The 19,454-nt window shown below is 46.1% G+C and overlaps 2 protein-coding genes and 4 pseudogenes across 2 annotated transcripts; 3 read left to right on the forward strand and 3 right to left on the reverse strand.

The window, feature by feature from the left end:
• On the forward strand, positions 1-2,764 carry LOC149115267 (uncharacterized; annotated as a pseudogene).
• Positions 2,765-3,019: 255 nt separating this feature from the next.
• On the reverse strand, positions 3,020-4,905 carry LOC149115268 (uncharacterized; annotated as a pseudogene).
• Positions 4,906-6,084: 1,179 nt separating this feature from the next.
• On the reverse strand, positions 6,085-7,335 carry LOC149115269 (uncharacterized). The gene has a single exon (XM_089284798.1). It carries the CDS (start codon positions 7,333-7,335, stop codon positions 6,085-6,087), a length of 1,251 nt encoding a protein of 416 aa, XP_089140924.1.
• A 158-nt stretch (positions 7,336-7,493) lies between these two features.
• Positions 7,494-10,351, forward strand: LOC149115270 (uncharacterized). Its single transcript, XM_089284797.1, has one exon. It carries the CDS (start codon positions 8,184-8,186, stop codon positions 9,639-9,641), a length of 1,458 nt encoding a protein of 485 aa, XP_089140923.1. The 5' UTR covers positions 7,494-8,183; the 3' UTR covers positions 9,642-10,351.
• A 4,186-nt stretch (positions 10,352-14,537) lies between these two features.
• LOC149115271 (uncharacterized) lies at positions 14,538-17,746 on the reverse strand (annotated as a pseudogene).
• Positions 15,486-16,413, forward strand: LOC149115272 (uncharacterized; annotated as a pseudogene).
• Positions 17,747-19,454: the final 1,708 nt, after the last annotated feature.

Raw genomic sequence — 19,454 nt, forward strand, 5'->3', positions numbered from 1 at the left:
ACCCCTGAACAACTGTACCAAGCCACCCTGAACCGTACCGCATTTCTGCGGAAGATCGGCTACGAAGTAATCGAGGCATGGTCTTGCGAAGTTGGGCATCTTAAGGGGGAACTTCCGAGGACGGAAACGAAAACTTACCAGCACGCAACCTTGTACGATTTCGAGTCGTATGGCGATAAAAACTATCGGAAAGAGCCGACAGGAGCGTTAACGATAGAAAACGCGCACGTGCCAATCTCGGTTAGTATCGGCGACACTCTTGAAAGAGAGCCCACCCACATCTGTGAAAGAGACCCCGCGGAGTTGGTCCACAAGTTTATGAAAGAGTTACATAGACGCGGAAAAAACATCCAGGACCAGGTGCGAGCGGAGTTTGTGCCAGAAGACATGCACCTGCTACCAAAAGAGCAGCAGCAAAAATCTACGAATGGTGCAACCAGGTTCCTGTCTTAGGGTTCAACTCAGGCAGTAACGACCTGAATCTGATCAAAAACCACTTCGCCAGCACTCTTGCTGAAGTATCAAAAAAAGTCAGAGTGGCGAAAAAGGGGAACAAAACCATGTTCTTACTCACCTGGGGGGCCCGTTTCCTCGATATCATCAACTACCTCGGCCCGGGGACGAGCTACGACAAATGGGTGAAAGCCTACGGATGCAAGGCAGTGAAATCGTGGTTTCCCTACGAATGGTTTGACACCCCCGAAAAGCTTGATTACCCCGGGCTCCCAAAATACGAGGACTGGTATTCGAAGCTAAAGGGCGAATACGTTCTCACGCGGGATGAATGGTAGGGATGCCAGCGAGTGTTCAAAGACAAGGGCATGCGCACCTTCGCAGACTGGCTGCGTTACTACAACAATCTCGATGTGGCTCCCGGCCTTGAGGCTCTGGAAAAGATGAGAAACTTCTACACTGAGAAGGGGATAGACATTCTGAAAGACGCTGTGAGCATCCCAGGCGTGAGTTTGCACTACTTGCTCCGGGAGCGGTTGAGCGGGGCGCAGATCTTTACAGCCCGGGCGAAGAAGCGTATGAGATGCTGAAAGAAGCTGTTGTTGGGGGGCCGAGCCTGGTTTTCACAAGGTACCACGAAGCTGGTGTCACGAGGATAAGGTCTCATCAAATATCAGAACCGCGTCTTTACAAAAAAATCATCGGTTTAGACGCCAACGCTCTTTATCTTTCTACCATGCTCAAAGACATGCCTTGCGGGAAGGAAAATGTCAAGCACTACAGAGGCGCGTTCCAAGCGGAGGCGGCCCCTATACTAACGCACATACTCAAAGAAGGAAAATGGTTTGGATTTGGCGAAGTCGACATCGTGATTCCAGAGCGCTCGCATCCCAAGTTCGATGAGATGTATCCTTTCTTCTACAACAAACAGGTGCCTGCCAAAGCTGTGCCGCAACATATGGCCGATTACTTGGAAAGAACGGGCAGAAATCGCGGAGACGGAAAAAAACTTGTGGGAGCGCTGTCTGCAGAACGGATGTTGGTGTACGCCCCTCTGCTGTTGTGGTACGTGAACCACGGGGCGGTAATCACGAGGGTTTACAGAACAATCGACTACAAACCGGCCAAGATCTTTCCCTGGTTCGTGGAGCAGGTGACGGAGGCGCGCCGGTCAGGAGACGTGGACGAAAGCAAGGCGTTGCTCGCTGAAGTGTTCAAACTTCTGGGAAACAGCGCGTACGGGAAGCTTATTGAAGCTTTGGAGCGGCAAACAAATGTGATTTACACCAAAGACGAGAAGGTGGTCGACAGAGCCTTGCGGAGCGCGTATTTCTCTGATCTTGAAGAGGTCGGGCAGGCGTATGAGTTGGAAAGCCGGAAGCCCCGGGTCACAATCAGAAGGCCGTTTCATATTGGAATCGCCGTCTACCAGCTGGCGAAGCTGCGGATGCTGGAGTTCTATTACGACTTTCTCGACAGGTATATCGACAGAAGAGATTTTGAGCTGATCCAGATGGACACGGACAGCAACTACATTGCAATCTCCGGCGAGCGGCTCGAAGACATTGTCCGGCCAGAGCTGAAGCAAGAATTCGAGGCGGAAAAAAATCAGTGGCTGGCTTGGGACAAGTGGAGCGGCCGGACCCCAGGCCTCTTCAAACTTGAGTTCGAGGGCAGCCGGATGATCGCGCTCTGCTCGAGGTGCTATTACGCCGACGAAGGAGAGGGCGAAAAAAAAAGAAGTTTAGCACGAAGGGCATGTCAAAGAAGCAGAACGAGATAACGTGGCAGCGTTTTAAGGAAGCGCTGGAAGGCAGCAAAGACACGGCAACCAACAGAGGTTTCAGGATGCGGGACGGGCACATGCTCACTTACGAGCAGCAGAAGCTGGGGCTGAGCGCTTATTACGACAAGCGGTGGGTGCTGCCTGATGGGATACATACCGAACCAATCGAATTTCACCTTTAGTTCACGTCAGCCGGAGGAAGAGTAGTGTTTGGAGGGACAACCAGCAACTCTTCACGCACGAAGCCGCGCTTGGGACCGTCGCGCAGATAGTAGAGAACGGGTTGATCCGGTTTTGTGAAAGATCTTTCAATGCTGTAAACTTTCAAAGACCGGGCTGGTAGAGATAACGAACTTGGACAAGAGAGGGAAGTATTTTTTCGCTTTTTCCAACAAGCCTTGAATAAGGTGTCGAAGGCCTTGCATAAACAGATTTTTCTTTGATGGCAACGGCGGGTTTCTTGCCGATAAGGCTTGTGACCTCGTTGTTCAAAGCCGAAACAACTTCAGGAAGTCTTTCTACCCAGGCAGTGGACCGCTGGCCCTCAGAGAGTCGCATTTTCGCGGCGTACTGGTGGCCGAACAAGCGCTCAGCGAGGGTGCGGTTGAAACGTTCAACAATGGCCTGGTCGCGGTGAATGTCAGCGCGCCCGCGCCGGATATATGTTTCGTGCTTTTCCATCTTCTTTGTGACAGCGCCCATGAATTCGCGCCCGGGGTCAACCTGCAGCATTTCAGGCCATTTGAGAGGCCCGCGCTTGTATATCTTTTGAAAGGCCTGGGCGACCTCATCAGAATTTTTCGAAGTCAGGGGTTTGGCCTCCTTGTAGCGGCTGGCCACGTCGACAACGGTCAGCGCATATTTGAAAACATTGCGGCCACGAGGTAGCTTGTCGTGCGGCAGAAAAAGAAGGTCCGCCTGATGGACCTTGTTGGGTGTTGGAACGTCGAATTTCGGCCGAGGAATTCGCCTCGGCGCGGGGAGGAATATCTGCCAGAGCGCTTGCTTGATCAGCCACTTTTTTGCGGTTTCTTCAGGTACCTTGGCGGCCTCGGCTAATTTTTGGATCGCGGCGATTCCTTTCCAGTAGCCCCCGGGGCCATGGTATATCTTTGCGAGTTTGGCGTCCATACCGTTACTATAAGTAAGGCGTAAAAAAGTTTAAAGGAACCGGAAGGCTGCGTAGCCCAGAGCGAGCACCCCGGCGCCCACGAACATGAGTTCACCATTTTTTTGCTGCTCGCTCGGCTGATAGAAATCTGAGAACTTGGGCTCTTTGGGGGGTATCATTTGTTCGTCAGGATGCGCCTGGTTGTAGAGTTTGAAGGCATAGTCAGTGTTGGTGAAGTTCTGCTTGGCCTCCGCCTTTATTTGCGCGTTGGTCGCAATCCAGTCGAGAAGATGGGTGCGGTCGCGCGTTTATTTGGCGTAAGCCGCTTGATAAGCCTCGAGAACTTTGTCATGGCGCTTTTTTTCTTCAAGCGCAGCTTTGTCGCCCCCGCCAAGCGCCCTCGCCAGATAATTGCCACCGATAAAAGCCGTGGCGTTCAACACAGCCCCACCAACCATAATCGCGATGCTCGCCATGGTGCTATATTGCAGAGTCTTTTTTTCAAATCATTAATTTCAGACGCTGTCAGGAAGGATTTTTTGATCCTCGAGGTACTTTTTGAGCGCAATGCTGCCCGCCATGACGGCGGTGAACTGCACGTAATTCATCGCGCTGCTGCTGGGATCAGAAGTAAAATTCTCTTTTACAACCTTTTTTGCGGCCCAGCCGATGCCAGCGGCTAAGCCAGTGAGAGTAGCGGCGTCTATGATGGTCTTAACAAGCTTGTTGTCGGACATGATAGCGGTTGATATAAGTAAAAACAAAAGTTTAAAATAAATTAATCTGTCTTTTCTTCTTCATCCTCGTCATCCTCGCCATCCTCGCCATAGTATGCGGCGGCCAAAATATCGCGGATTTTATCTCCTTCTTCATCTTTTTCAAACAATGTTGCACGCAAAAGATCGCGGACTGTATGAAAAATCTTTACGTTGAAGTCGTACCATAACAGCCCAATACCAAAAATTGCTGCTGAAGAGATACGAATTTGGGGAACGTCAACTTTCTTCATGTTTATCTACTACAGGTGAAAGTTTAAATCATTTTTTTCAAACCTTTTGTCTGTGTCGCGCGAGCAGGTTCTGGCTCAACACGCGCGGGCTCAGGCGCGGGCTCCGGTGTTTTTTTGGCGAATGCGGTCTTGAGCTCTTCACGTTTGTAATAAATCCCGACAAGTGAAACGACTATGCTGGCAACAGCAAGCCATTGGGTGGTGCTGAGGCCGATATTTTTTTCTCCGCTGCAGTTTGAGCTTTCGCCTTCTGTAGTCGGGGCTGGCTCGGGGGCCGCTGTTGTGGCTTTCGCCTTGTTGCTTGCCATATAAGCCTCAGCTGCTTTTTTCTGTTGCTCCCGGGCCAGCCGCGTTCTTTCAGCAACCATTTTTCCAGCGGCCACACGCTTGGGATTTTTTACGCGCTGCGTTGACGTTGTTGTAGTCGGAGTTGTCGCTTGCTGTGTGACATCGACGGCAGGTGCGCTCTCGGATTGTTCGGTTGACATGATGAGCAAATATAATAATGCTTAAAAATTCACTCAGGATTTTTCTGCAATCACTCAGCGGTTGTTGAGGATTGCTCTTTCGATTTTACTTCGGCCTTTTTCTCCAAATGTGAGTTAAAATCAACATGTTTTGTGGTGATCAGCGCCGCGTTGGCCGCAGCAAGAAACCGGCCGCACTTCAAAGCAAGGTTGCCGGCCAGATTGGAGAGCTCTTTGTTTATGATGTAGTCGTTTCTGAGTTCTTTTTGGTAAGCGTCGATGTCTTTGATGTTGACGGTCATTCCGACCACTTTGGATACAAGAAAAATAAAGCTGTCGATCAGGCTTTCTGTTGTCTTTGAGCCCACGTACGTCTCGTAGCATTTGGTGTATTTCTCGACCTCTTTGTCGCTCAGGCGCTTCACCTGCTCGTGGGTTAACTGCACTCCGATGGCCTCTTTGGCTTTGCCTGTAGACACCAGCACGGCCAGCTGCTCACGAAGAGCAGGAGTGTCAGGTCTGGGGGCGGTTGGAACAAGGTCACCCGCTACAACACTCGACGGCTCAGGCTCGGGTTGAAGTAGGTTCATAACTTCTGCTAACGCGGCCTCTTCTTCAGCCATTGTTCAAGGCTATATACAGCTTCCATTTTTTTTTTATTCAAAATAACTTCACCCCGTAGGTGTGGCGAAGCGAGAACACGAAATAAGAGAACTTTCGCTCTTTCAGCTTTGAAACCAGACCTTTGTACTCATCCTGAGAGAGTTCGCCGGCGTAATCATCAAAAATGGCTTTCGTGGTCTTGGCCGAGGGGGTGTAAAAGAGAACGATCGTCGCCACGTTCTCCCGGAAGGAAGATGTTATGCCGGTCATCTTCTGAGTCAGCACCCAAACGCTGATGCCCGTATGTCGAGCAGAAAAGGCGAGATTCACCAGCTCGCCTGTACGCCCTTTCACATCTTTGGAGGCTGCGCAGTCATCGAGTATTATGAGCGTGTTGGCGCCCTCGAAAAGCCATCTCACGAGCTTCAACCACTTTTCCACGTCGTGCTGCTCACACATTATCACATCCATTTTTGGATCATTTTCACCAATTCTGTGGTAGGTCTTGTTGTGCGCGAATGTCGGGCAGATGAGCACGATGTAGTCGAACTTGAAGCGGAAAGGGCCGTAGATCTGGTCCAACACAAACCTTGATTTGCCTGAATTCGTCGGCCCCACAATGAGAGCGTTGAAGGGTATCTTGCTTGGGTCCATATTAAAACTGTACAGATTCTAGCTGTCTTTCCATAAGGTTGAACTGGGAGTCGGAGATTACGAATACATGGCATTTCACGTCGCCTGAGCCTTCGGCTTTCCGCTCAATTTCCAGCTGGACCTCGTCTGTACTGTTCACAATGCGGGTGCCGCTGCCGTACATCGACTGGTCCGCCATAGAGCGCATGTCAATCACAAGCCCGAACTTATCACCGGTGTAAAACTTTGTCGCATTCATGTGCTCGGTTTTATTTTTTTCTTCCACAAAGAAGCGGTGGGCCTCTTCCCACATGTCCTTGCCTTCGATGCCGTCGTTGAAAAGCATGTTGGGCGAGCCGTTGACCGTGACGCTGACTTTCGTCAGAGCCGGGAAAATGAATTTTTCTGAATCTCTGTCGCCCGCAGTATACGGCTCTACAAACAGGAGGAGGAGGGCTTTTAGTGACCTTCTTTGGGCGTTGACTTTGATGTTGATTCTCGTGTCAGTTCCTTTTTTGAAAGACACCTCTTTGTCATGCATCACGTGGTCGTAAGTGAACTCTTTGCCGCTGGAGTAAACGCTGTGTGCCTCGTCCGCCAGAGTCTTGCTGCGGATAATTTCGTACTCGAGCTGGATGTTGGTCAGCTTGTATTTCAGCTGGGTTGTGTGGGAGCCTCTGACCACATGTATAGCTTTAGCAAGTTTTACATCGAACGTGAGGTCGTTGTAAAGGGCTTGGGGGTAGAAAACACCGGGGTTGGTTAAAATCTGGTGGTCAAGCCTGATCCGGTACTTGCTTCCGTGTACCTCGTTCAGCTTGTTTTCAGCGTCGACGCCCGAGGTTTTCTTGTCTCCCGCGCCTGAGCGGATCTTGCATAGATCCTCGCTCTGAATCCCTTCGCGGAGCATGTTGTCTCGCTTTTCCTGCGAAAGGAAAAGGTCTTCGAAAGTTTTGTAGATGTCATAGCCAACCGTGTCTTGCAGGATAGTGCCTGCAAACTTCACGACCAGCCTGTCAACGAGCGCCCGCGTGACGTTCTGAACAAGGAAGTTGTTGGCGTGCCCTCCAGAAATGTCGATGTCAAAGCGAAGCGCTAGCGAGCTCGGCACCAGAACCTCGTTCTCGTTCAGCTTGGGCACGGAAACATACAGCTTATCCCCGGGGTTGGCTTCGGAGCGGATAAAGGTGATTCGCTTGACCGCGCGCTCGGCCTGCATGGCGTGTAATGTCTTTTCGTTGTAAGTTGGGCTAAGGTTCTCTGGCACTGACATTGTGTATTAATACACCGGCGATTATTTTTCTAATTTAAAAAATAACAGGCTTGCAGGCTCGTGTCATGTTGATTAATTCACCTTCACATTTCATTACCGAGCTTAAAATTCACCATCTTTATTAACTTATCACTACTCACGATGAATTCGATAGCGTTGATCCTAACAGTATGCAAGACACCTATCATATATGAACTCAGTTAAATGACCTTGCTCTCCATGAGTTCTCGTAGCTCAGTGGATAGAGCGCCCGCCCGGTGTTCGGGAGGTCATGGGTTCGATTCCTGTCGGGGACTCAGAATTTTTCTTTGTCCCACGCTCGTGTCATGTTGATTAATTCACCTTCACATTTCATTACCGAGCTTAAAATTCACCATCTTTATTAACTTATCACTACTCACGATGAATTCGATAGCGTTGATCCTAACAGTATGCAAGACACCTATCATATATGAACTCAGTTAAATGACCTTGCTCTCCATGAGTTCTCGTAGCTCAGTGGATAGAGCGCCCGCCCGGTGTTCGGGAGGTCATGGGTTCGATTCCTGTCGGGGACTCAGAATTTTTCTTTGTCCCACGCTCGTGTCATGTTGATTAATTCACCTTCACATTTCATTACCGAGCTTAAAATTCACCATCTTTATTAACTTATCACTACTCACGATGAATTCGATAGCGTTGATCCTAGCAGTATGGAGGACACCTATCATATATGAACTCAGTTAAATGACCTTGCTCTCCATGAGTTCTCGTAGCTCAGTGGATAGAGCGCCCGCCCGGTGTTCGGAAGGTCATGGGTTCGATTCCTGTCGGGGACTCAGAATTTTTCTTTGTCCCACGCTCGTGTCATGTTGATTAATTCACCTTCACAATATATCGCTATGTCGGAAGGCGGCGAATTTGGTTACAAAGACACGGACCTTGATAACCGGATTAACCAGAACGATGATGATGATGACGAACAAGAGGTTAACAGAACCAAACCTTTTGACCCAGGTGCGGCATCCACTCCCTACCAACCCGGCGCCCCCTACAACGAGGGCGTACAAACGGAAATGAGTACTTTTCGTCACGAGCAGTCCGGCCTGCCTGACACTTCTTATGCCGAGACATCATTCATTGTTGGAGAAAATATCCCTTTGCTCGAGCCTTTCATACATAACGAGGACAAACCGGCCATGCTTGAAAGGGCAAAAGAAAAAATCAAAAGTTGGTTCCCGAAGGTAGACTTCAAAAAATTGGGCCCAATTGGTTTCAGCAAAAAAGGTAGTCAAACTGAGATCGTTTCATTTGGCCCAAGGGGAGGTGAGTCTAAAATTTTCAAGATTGGCGACCAAGGGTTACAAAAAGGTTTCACAGACGCGAAAAAAGCAGCTCTGGGGCCAAGAGCTGAAAACATCATAGCTGAAGACCGCGACACCATCAGAGAACAACGCCAAAGACAGATAGAGGCAGAGAGACAACTACGCCAGGCGGAAACACTCGCTTCGCAAAGAGAAGAAGAAAAGAAAGAAATCGAAGTTCTGAGAGGTAAAATCGGGAAAACTAATGCTCAGATTGATGCCATTCAGGATAATCATGGTTCGAATCTTGAAAGTGAAGCAGAGCTGCGTAGGCTGAAAGAACTGAAAAAGAACTATCAAAGCGATTTTGAAAACAAGAAAAAAGAATTGGACTCGCTTACAAAAAAAGTACAAGAAATAGATAAATTGAAAGCAAAGCTTGAAAGAATCAAGACCTTGCGCGCACAAAAAGAAAGTGAAACAAACGCCATGGAAGAAAGGCTCAACCAAACAAAACCGTTGGACGACCTGAAAGAGCAGGAAAGCGAGCTGCAGCGCCAAAACGAGGAAGACCAGGCAATCATTCAAGATGAGAATGCCTCGCCCTCCGTCAAAGAAGCCGCAGAAGGCAGAGTGGCAGGAAGAAACGAGGAGATCGCGCGTTTGCAAACTCAGATTGCGGAAAGGGAAAGGGGGCGGCCTCTCATGGAAAGGGTCAAAGAGATCTTCCAAAAATATGGCGTGACGTTGACCGCTTTTCCTAACGCCGCCGGGACCACAATCGGAGCTGTCATCGGGGCCCTCACCAGAGGTTTGAAAGCCACCGGCAAAGCTTTGGGAAATGGCCTCAAAGATATTGCCGCGAAACTTGGTTCTCTGCTGCCCGGGCTGATTGGCTCGGTTGTGAGCTTTCTATTCAAAGCCGCCGGCCAATTCGTCGGGTTTCTGGCCGAGCACACCTGGCTACTCATTCTTGCCGCGGTGGCCTTTTTGTTCGAAAAATATCTTAATAAGCGGCGTTAACTTTACCGCCAAGCCATGAACAGCAAAGCCGAGAATCCTACTACGCCAACAATGACAGCTGTTTTGTTTATTTCGTGTTGCGATGTTTCATCTGGAGCCTTGGGCTCTATTTTTTGTGCCGTCGGCTGTGCTTGCTGAGTTTCGGTAGAAGCTGATTTCCTTGATTCGGCTGTTGCGGCTTTGTGTATCGGGTTGGACGGATGGCTGTTGGGCGGGTTAATTTTTGACGGGCCGCCTGCCATTAGTTTGAGCGCAGCTTTTTTTGTCTCCGGGTTTACCTCGTTGTTCACCCCAAGTTTCATCCCGGAGACCGCCTGTTTCAGCTTGTTGTTGTAACCGATTGTGCTTTCGGTGTTTATTATCATTTGCGCGGGCATGAACCAGGCTATGGGGGCTACAGCAAGATTGAGCCTGACCTTCGCTTGATCCACCGCAAGCTGGTACCTTTGTACGCTCTTGGCCAGGTCGGGCTGTCTGATCGCGCCTTCCATCAGCACCAGGAACTCGCTTTGGGCTTCTTTCGCCCGGCCGCCAGAGCCGAGAATGCTGCTGCGGACGTTGACTTGCGCGCCCAGGACGCAGTAAACGAAAGCCTCGATTGACTGGTTGATTCTCGACAACCCCACCTGCCTCAAACCGGATGCTGTGTTTGGCGCGAACCAGTCATACTGGGCCACGGCATAAGGTTCAATGAAAGAAAGCAGATTTCCTTTGCTTGCCGCACCGCCTTCATCACTGAATTTATAGAACCCTCTTGGATAAGCGGTTCCTGTTTTCAACGGCCCGTGCCCTGTCACGCCAATGTATACACTTCCCAAGCCGTGCTTTTTCCCTTGTGTGAAGCGAAAATCGCTCGAGGGATCAATGCCGAACTCGTCGCATATCCTTTTGTACGAAGCAACGTCCTAATGATTGTTCATTTGGCTGAACGTCGGGTCTCCGGGCAAAGCGTTTATGCTCTGAATACCTCCTAGCTGGTACAAAATGCGCCTGACCGTGAAATACACGTGGAAGATATAAAAGCTCTTATCTGCGGGGGGAGATTCATCCCGCTGTCAAAGATTTCGCGAGAAACTCCGCAACCTTGTGTCGCGCAGAAAACCGCGAAGTTGAGCTGTTGCGGCCAATATTTCATGTCTGGCCCTCCTAACCAGTGTTTTGATTCGGTTCCAGAAGTGTGCCTGAGTTTGATTTCTTGAAATATTTCTCTGAATTTTGTTGTGAAATATTGCCCAGGCGTGACGTAGATTTTTATTTCGGCGTTGAATATTTTCTTCAAGCTTGGCGCTTTACCGTCGAAAGGTACCGCAGGGATGGGCAAGGAAACTTTTGAACCAAGTGGCGACAATTGGTAAGGAAAACCCCCGCTGTCTCCCAAACCGAGCGCCTGTTTCATTTCCGCGCTCCAATACCGCCTGTCTGAGCCGAAGACCCTTTGAAACGAGCCTTCGCTTTCTTTGAAAAACACCTCTGCTGTTGTGTTATTTTTCTCGTCGATGCTTTCTTGTGAAACGAACCGGCTTTTGTCCGCTTTTGGAAAGTGGTTTAAAAAATTTGTCCACGACTTTTTCTTGGCGGCATCTGCTTTTTTCACAAACTCAGGATCTTTCCACAAATTCGCCATTGTATTTGAACACAATTTTGTTTGTTAAATATAAAAATGGTTGTTCTCACTATTGTCGCACAAAAGAATGGAGAGACTATCTATTTTGAAGAGCCGATACCGAAAGTACATTTCATGAAACTCATTTCTTGTAGTTTGTTCAACAGCTGGGACACTTTGAAAAAAGAAGGTTCAGCCTCCTTGGGAGATAAAGACAAAGATAGAGCTTTGTCAATTAGTAAATTACTCCCAGGGTATTATGATTTAGAAAGCCTGGCAAAAGAAATAGAAGTTCTGTTCGCAAAATATAGTTATAAGTTGGAAACAGAAATAAATCAACCTGCTGGCCAGCTTATAATAAAAAATTTTGGGGTTGGGGCAAAGCCGATTGAACTTGATCGCGATTTAGCCGGTTTGCTTGGTATTGGGCGAAAGTTGAAGACTATAACATTCGTAAAACGGATTACATCTCTAACGACATATTTTATTCATTGTAATTTGATCGACGAAGAAAAGAATCTGTTCAATGGCAAAAAGTCGGATGTCTTAGCCCTGTTCGATGTGAAAGGGAAGCCTTTTTAAAAGGTAAGCTACCACGGTTCTCCGGAACAGGTTTTGCGAGACTGTTCTACAGAAGAGTTTATAAATACCATCACCATTAGCGTAAAGACGAAAATGGCGAACTCTTTGATTTCAAAAGCTTCCCGCTTCTTTTTGAATTAGAGTTAAATTAAATTTCTTTATACACGCAATGTCTTCAGCAAATCTGTTACCTCCAAGCGCGCCGCCTGCCGAGCCTCTCTATCCAGTACTGGCGTCGTCTTCTGAAAATTTCCGCTTGCAAAAGATCAACGAGATTTCCAACACTTTGGACCGTGAGGTCGGCTACTATCGCCTCGTTGCTAAAAAATACAAACGGACGAGAAAGTTCGTTAATTGGAGTGCCGCCGGCTCCAGTGTTCTCTCGGCAGCTTTTTCCAGCGCTAGTTTTGGCTCCGCCCTCTCTTTGGTTGGCCTGCCGGTAACAGTTCCTTTAGGCGGCGCTGGGGGGTGTTTCGCTCTCGTTTCTTCGGGGCTGATAATCGCCAGCAAAAAACTTGAGTCGAAAATAAAAAAACATCAAGAGATTACCACGCTCGCCGTTGCCAAGCGGGATACAATCAACAGACTGCTCTCCAAAGCTTTGAACAACAACGAAGTGTCTTCCCACGAGTTTGACACCATCCTTTCCGAGTTTCAGCAGTATAACGCTCTAAAGGAACAAGTCCGAGCAAAACTGCTTCGCCAGCCATCAAAGAGAAAGCTTCCTGATGTTAATGTACAGAAACTGGAGAAAGACATCCGCGGCAGACTTGAAGCAGAAATGATAAAAAAAATCACCAACCCTCCCGCTTCGAACTGACATTTAAAAACTCCTGGGTTTTCTTCCATGTTATTAAAAGATGATTGTGTGTTTCCACATGCTCTGCCTTTTCGTTCATGAAGAAATGTTTACTCCTGAGTGGCAAAAAGATGCTCGAGATATTACTCGCGAGATCGTCGCTGCAATGGTTGAGGCAAAATAGTAATCTTTGAATTTCTTGTTGAAGAGATGCGTATATTTGGTATTCTATGATGGATCGTGGACAAACTTTCGATGTTGTTGACACACCTCCACCCGACAAGCGCGACTGGCCATCTCTCGAAGACTTTCAAGAGCCAGAAGAAACGCTTAGATGGCGTGATATAAAAGTGGGGACGTACAGAGTCCTTGCATTGTACAACCAAGGTCGGAACAAATACGGACCTTCAGTTGTGTCAAAACTTGAAAAAGAGAACGGTTCAACCTTTTTAGTGTGGGCGCCGGTTTCGTTGTTTTATGCGATGGAAAAAAGAGAAAAAACAAACTTCATCTTGAATCTTGGTGCTAAATTGTCGGTAGAAACAGGCAATGTCTACTACGATTTCAAACTTTGTTGAAGAAACCCAGTCGACATCAGAAAACAGAGACCGCCGCCATTTTGTTTTGTTACAGTTGCTTTGACTGGCTAAAAAAAAAGGTTTTTCTCCCCCGTTTTTTCACCTGTTTTTTGTGACACTGCACGCGATCTCGATGATGTTTTCTTATGTCTCATGAAATTTAATAAAGGCTCGGTCGTACTCGTGGACGTCATAAATTGGGTATCCCAGATAGTGGAAAATGTTTTTTTTTTTGTAGCAATCGTGGCAAAGACCGTTTTTTCCCCCGTACAGCAAAAAGGATCAAAATAATTTTTGCCGTACAAGTAGCATTTTTTGCAATGCAACACCTTTACAAGTTTTCCTGCTCTGGCGCAGTAAGGGCTTTCTTCTATTTCTTGATGCACTTTTTCTTTGATTTGTTTGATTTGTTTACTTTCTTGTGTGTTGCTTGACTCCGCGGTTGCCATGGTTCCTTGCGGTATAATACGTATCCTCATTTCTCTTATTGTGTTGCCTTCAGCTCGAGCAGAACGAGATCGAAATCCTTCTTCGCTTTTTTGCCCTTCCGCATTAGCCGCTGGTTTACAGTTTTCCCTCCACAGCCCCTGCATAACCGGTAGGCGCACTGCACCCCGACCCCGCAGACCCGACATGGGGCGGCATTCTCATCCCTTTCTTTAGCTGGTAGTTGTGCTGCTTGCACAAGGTCCCCACACACCGCTTTCCACAACTTTCTTTCCGGCCCCGCATCAGCCACGCGCATTTGTTTGTTGCTCGAAGCATCGCTTATGCTCGGACGGTATAACAGCGGGCTCGTTTGTTTCTAATTGGTGTCCCTTCCTCCCCGTTGTTTTAAGTAGTATATGGTGTAGTCGACAAATACTGTTTCAGAGAGGGACTCAGCAGTTCCCCGTTTTGCAACCCCCAGCTTTAACCGAAGCGAGCTTGCGAGCTTCGGTATTAAAGCTGGGGGTTGCAAAACGGGGAAATACTTCTCCTTCTGTGAAACGGTATTTGTCGACTACACCATATACTACTAGAACTAAACGTATAAGATCACATAAGGCACCCTGGATCAACTCAGACTTGAAGAAAGGTATGCGCGATCGTGACGCTGCCAAGAGAAAAGCTGTGAAGTCAAATGATCCATGCGATTGGGCAAAGTATAAAAAGCTGCGAAACTCAATAAATAATAGGATCAAAACTGCTAAGGCATCTTATTTTTCGAAAGCTTTTATGCAATTTGAGGGCAACTCTAAGAAAACTTGGCAAACAATTAATGAACTTACATCTCGCCGTAAAAGCAATGAGACTGTGAAAGAACTAAAAGTAAATGACATTGTAATCAATAATTCTAGTGAAATTTCAGATACTTTTAATGACCATTTTTCAACAATCGGGCCCAGACTTGCCAATGAAATACCTCCAATAGGTCAAAATGATGATTCGAGCTACACTAACTTTATCACTTGTAACAACAAAACATTCCATTTCTGTCCAACTAGCGGTAATATTGTTTTTTCTCATCTAAACAAATTATCTAGATCTAAAGCAACAGGCCTTGATAACATTTCTGCTAGATTAATCCGTGAATGTGCTGATCTTATTTCGGTCTCTTTATCTGACTTCTGGTATATTTCCTGACGATCGGAAATGTGCTAGAGTTACTCCGTTGTTTAAGCAGGGTGAGCGATCTGATCTAAATAATTATCGACCAATTTCAGTCATTCCAGTAATTGCTAAGGTATTCGAGAGTATCGTGTATGACCAGCTATATAGCTTTCTAACTAAAGAGGACGTAATTTCTAAACAACAGTCGGGCTTTCGCGCATTGCATTCAACTGTTACTGCTCTATTAGAAGCTACCGATAGTTGGGCGTTTAATATCGATCGCGGAAATGTTAATGCTGTAGTTTTTCTCGATTTAAAAAAAGCGTTCGACACTGTTGATCATGAAATTCTTTTAACTAAAATGAACCTTTACGGAGTTCAAGGAATAGCTCTTGACTGGTTCAACTCATATTTAACTAGCCGTACACAACGATGTCTTGTTAATGGTTCTCTTTCTCAAACCTGTTCGCTAAAATGTGGGGTACCTCAAGGAACAATCCTAGGTCCCCTATTATTTCTTATTTACATTAACGCTTGCCCAACTGCTTATCATCATGTCAGCTTAGGATGTATGCTGATGACACCCACATCACATATGCGGGAGCTGATCTGAGCTCTATACAGTCTAATCTAAATCACGATCTAAGTAATTTAAACAAATGGCTTACTTCTAACAAGCTTACTTTAAACGCGACTAAAACTGAATTTATGTTGATTGGTTCCAGACAAAGATTGAGTACCCTTCCAGATACACTTGAGCTGTCAATTAATAATGTTCCAATAAATCGTGTCTCCTCAGTCAAATCGCTCGGTGTGTTGATCGACGAAAAACTTGGCAAACCCATATTGATAAATTGTCTAAAAAGATTGCATCTGGGATCGGTGCCATAAAACGAGTTAGGCCTTTTGTTCCACCAGCTACACTGCTTTATGTATACAGTGCTCTAATTCAACCTCATTTTGACTACTGCAATCTTGTCTGGGGTAATAGCGGTAAAACTTTGTCGGACAGGCTACAAAAGCTTCAGAACCGCGCCGCTCGCGTGTTAACTTCCTCTAGTTATGATACTGATGCCAAAGGTCTAATACGACAACTGGGTTGGAAAGATTTGTGTACCCAGCGTCAAATTCAGAAAGCCTTAATGGTATATAAATCTTTAAATGGCTTGGTTCCTGAATACCTATCGTCTAAATTTCTAAAACGTAGTGGAATGCGCTATTCTTTAAGGGATTCCAAAAACAAACTGGTTGTACCTCATCCACGAACTAACTATATGAAAAATAGCTTTAGTTACAGTGGTGCAACTCTCTGGAACAGCCTACCCTGCAATCTCAGGATGATAAAATCCTTTAATCAATTTAAAAGCAAAGTTAGACACGGCATTCATGGAAAACAGGATTAGTTTAATATTTAAATTAGGATTTACTACTTCAATTTTTATTAATTAGTATTTAGCATGGACTGTTTATTAGTAGTTTATTAGTATTAATTTATATATATATATATAACTTTAAATATTAGTATTACCTGATGATTTTTAACCGTGTATAAAGAAATGTTAAATAAATAAATAAATAAATAAATAGATGTTGTCATGCACATCTGTGGCTACACCATGAATGTATAACTTTGTATCCACGACTTCACTACAGACACTGAAATGTTTTACAAATTTACCACCGCTGTCAAACACCTTTAAGGTACAATCGTCGCGGTCCCCGATAATGAAATGTCCGCTGGAGTTTGTAGCAATACACACTGGCTCCTTCAGCTTGTGCTCCTCTTCACCCTCCTGACCAAATGACAATGTTACACAACACTGTTCTATGCCGTGCTTACGCAATACTTCAGTTAATCTTTGGTCGCGCAAAGGATCAACTTTGTCTTCTCCGACATCAACAGTAGGCCAAATCCAGGGATCTACGCCTTTATTGACTGTTTACGTGACATCGTAGACGACACGATTGACGTAGCAAACACTGGAAATGATTTGTCTGCGTTCGTGTTTACCAAACAAACCCAGCCCATACTCCCCCGAGGCCTTTCTTGAGCTGAACATCAAAACTATTCTGAACTGCTGACAAAGAGTTCAGTTCTTCAACGCAAATTCTACATGGTGATATGGCGTCCTCGGGATTGTCTAGTTTCTCTAGTATTGTCGCCATGACTCGATATTGCATTGCTAGAATACGGTCAGACGTTTCTAGAGCTTCATTACCAAAGGCTTCTGTTGCTTTTCTTCAAGAATCTTCGAATCTCTTCTTTGCGTCAGAAAGAGCCCTCGTAGCTGATTCATCCAGGTCAATAAGCTCCAACTTCTTCATTTCCTCGGCGAGAGAAAATGCTTCATCACAAGCTGCTTGTGTTGTTGACGCGCCTGGCTCGCTTCTGGACCTTGCCTTATCAGAAACGTCATACAAAAACCCGATTCCTTCCTCAAAGAAGCTAATACTCGCTAGCAAATCTTTCCTTGATAATCCATCCAACTTAGACTTGATATCATCGATTTCACGGACGATCAATCGACGGAATTTTTGTTCTGTTACATCGCCATCTTTCAGCTTCTCCGCTACCTTATCTCTGCCTTTATTCACAAGCAAGCCAATAGTCGCTTTAACCAGGGTTGTTACAATAGAAGACATTGTAAAACAGATATCAGAACTGCTGCGTGTTTAGCAGAAACGATGTTGGTGAAGGTTAGTGTCACGATTATTGAAAATATGACGTCAGCATCAGAAGCCCCCGCTCAATGGAACGTAACTTCGTATTTTGGATTGGAATTTCAATTGTCAGTTCTTTTTATTGGTTTTGCTCTAATATTCAGTAAATTTAATAGTCAATCTGAAGCCAAAATAGTGATAAATTACGGCATTAGCTAAGAAATAGGATGGACTTATCAGCCTTTATTTTGATTTACTGCATTTCAGTCAGAGTGCTCCCCAGTCCTAAATGTACATCAGGATCGTCTTATGTTCCTTGGAGTGACCTCTGATAGAAAAGATACTACTTGGGTCGATAAACAGGAAATGTGACGATATACACAATCCACCGTTTACGAGCACTCTCTCTTGTCTCTCTTACAGTGGCGGTCCAGACCTTGAGCTAAGGGGGCGGGGCGGGGGGGGTGGTGGTATCCAGACCTTGAGCTAAGGGGGTGGCCCGTTTTTTGTTTTTTTGCTTGCCCTGTCGGCTATTCTTTCTTGTGCGGTTTTTTTTTACCCAAAATAAGAAGGGGGGCGGGGGGAGAGCCCGGGCCCTCCGTCCCCCCTCCCCTGGATCCGCCACTGTATTATATTGATTATCGGCAAGAGAACGATACGTGATATTAGGCAAGTTATCTCAGTCGCATTTAATTTTACGGCCAGAAAATTCCGGATTTATCGTCATGACATGATGCACTTATGCGAATATTTTGATATTTAAAGAGGTTTAAAAGACAGAAAACCTCTGAAACGGTCTTTAAATGCTAGATATAACCACTTACTTTAAATTTTGAGATAATGTATTTGACATTGCAAATCCTGTAATAGAGTTCGTTTGGTTACAGTTTGTTATTCATCATTCTAATAACATGTTCAAGTTTTGTATCTGATTACTTGTACAATAAATTGTTTGTTGCGTTTCATCAATTCGACTCCATCAATCGCACAGCGTAAGGGCTTGGGGAATAAACGAAAAACTAGACCAAATCGAACATGAGGAAGGAATAAAGATTATTTTTGTTTTATTCCCCCAAGTCTCGCAGCCAAGTTAGAATTTTATCACATCAAAATTGGCTTATTGATAACCTTGGCGTATACCCAGATATAGCCTGTGAACAGGCTCTGGCTTGAAGGGTCTGACCGCAGCTGGAAGGGCCGAGAGGAAACTGGATGAGAGTGAAGTGGCCGAGGAGGGAATGGGGTGCGGGTTGGGGCGTCTCCCCTCCTCTCTCTCTCCTCCCCTCTCTTCTCTCCGCTTTCATCCCGCTTTCCATCCTCGATTAGAGAGCCTTTTCACGGGCTTACCCAGATACTCTTTTAACTTCAATTATGTAGGACTATTATATGGTACTACGCATCTGCAACTTTTATTAATTCTTCAATTCCTTCCATCGATCTCGCTCGGACTGCCCAACCTTTGTTATTACCAGTATAGCAAATAACTATTTGGGGTTTCTTATACCTCAGGTGTAAGGTGAAACACCTAAATATGACGGGGTGTTTAAAATTCTTAACGTATTACAAGCTGCTAATTCAAGATAGAAGAACTGAGAACATATCCATGAAAAAAGGAAGAAAAATTTCAATTGTTTTCACTCTGTAATGACTGTAATGTACCGGTCGACGCGAATTAAACTTCAACAATCCCGCTTCCGGACAACCCCAAAATAAAAAGTGCGCGAATTTCCCCAAGTCCCCTCCCCTCCATCCCTTCCATTTGGTTTCAAATTCCCGCCCCCCTCCCCACCCCACCCCTGCGCTCAGCGACGAGTCAAATGCCCGGGGTATGTCCGGGGACGGGGAGTCGATGTTCCTATGAGATCAATTACGTAATTTTCTGGCTGAAATTTTATCTTTTCTGAATCTGTTTATTCTGATGTCCGAATGTTTGCAAGTGTCGTTTGAGGTTACGATAACTGCGTGTAGCAGACGCGAAAAGTCTCTTTTCGTTCCCA

The sequence above is a fragment of the Orbicella faveolata genome, unplaced genomic scaffold, assembly GCF_042242905.1.
Source record: "Orbicella faveolata isolate gen_17 unplaced genomic scaffold, um_ofav_v1 contig_13, whole genome shotgun sequence".
Classification (NCBI taxonomy): domain Eukaryota; kingdom Metazoa; phylum Cnidaria; class Anthozoa; order Scleractinia; family Merulinidae; genus Orbicella; species Orbicella faveolata.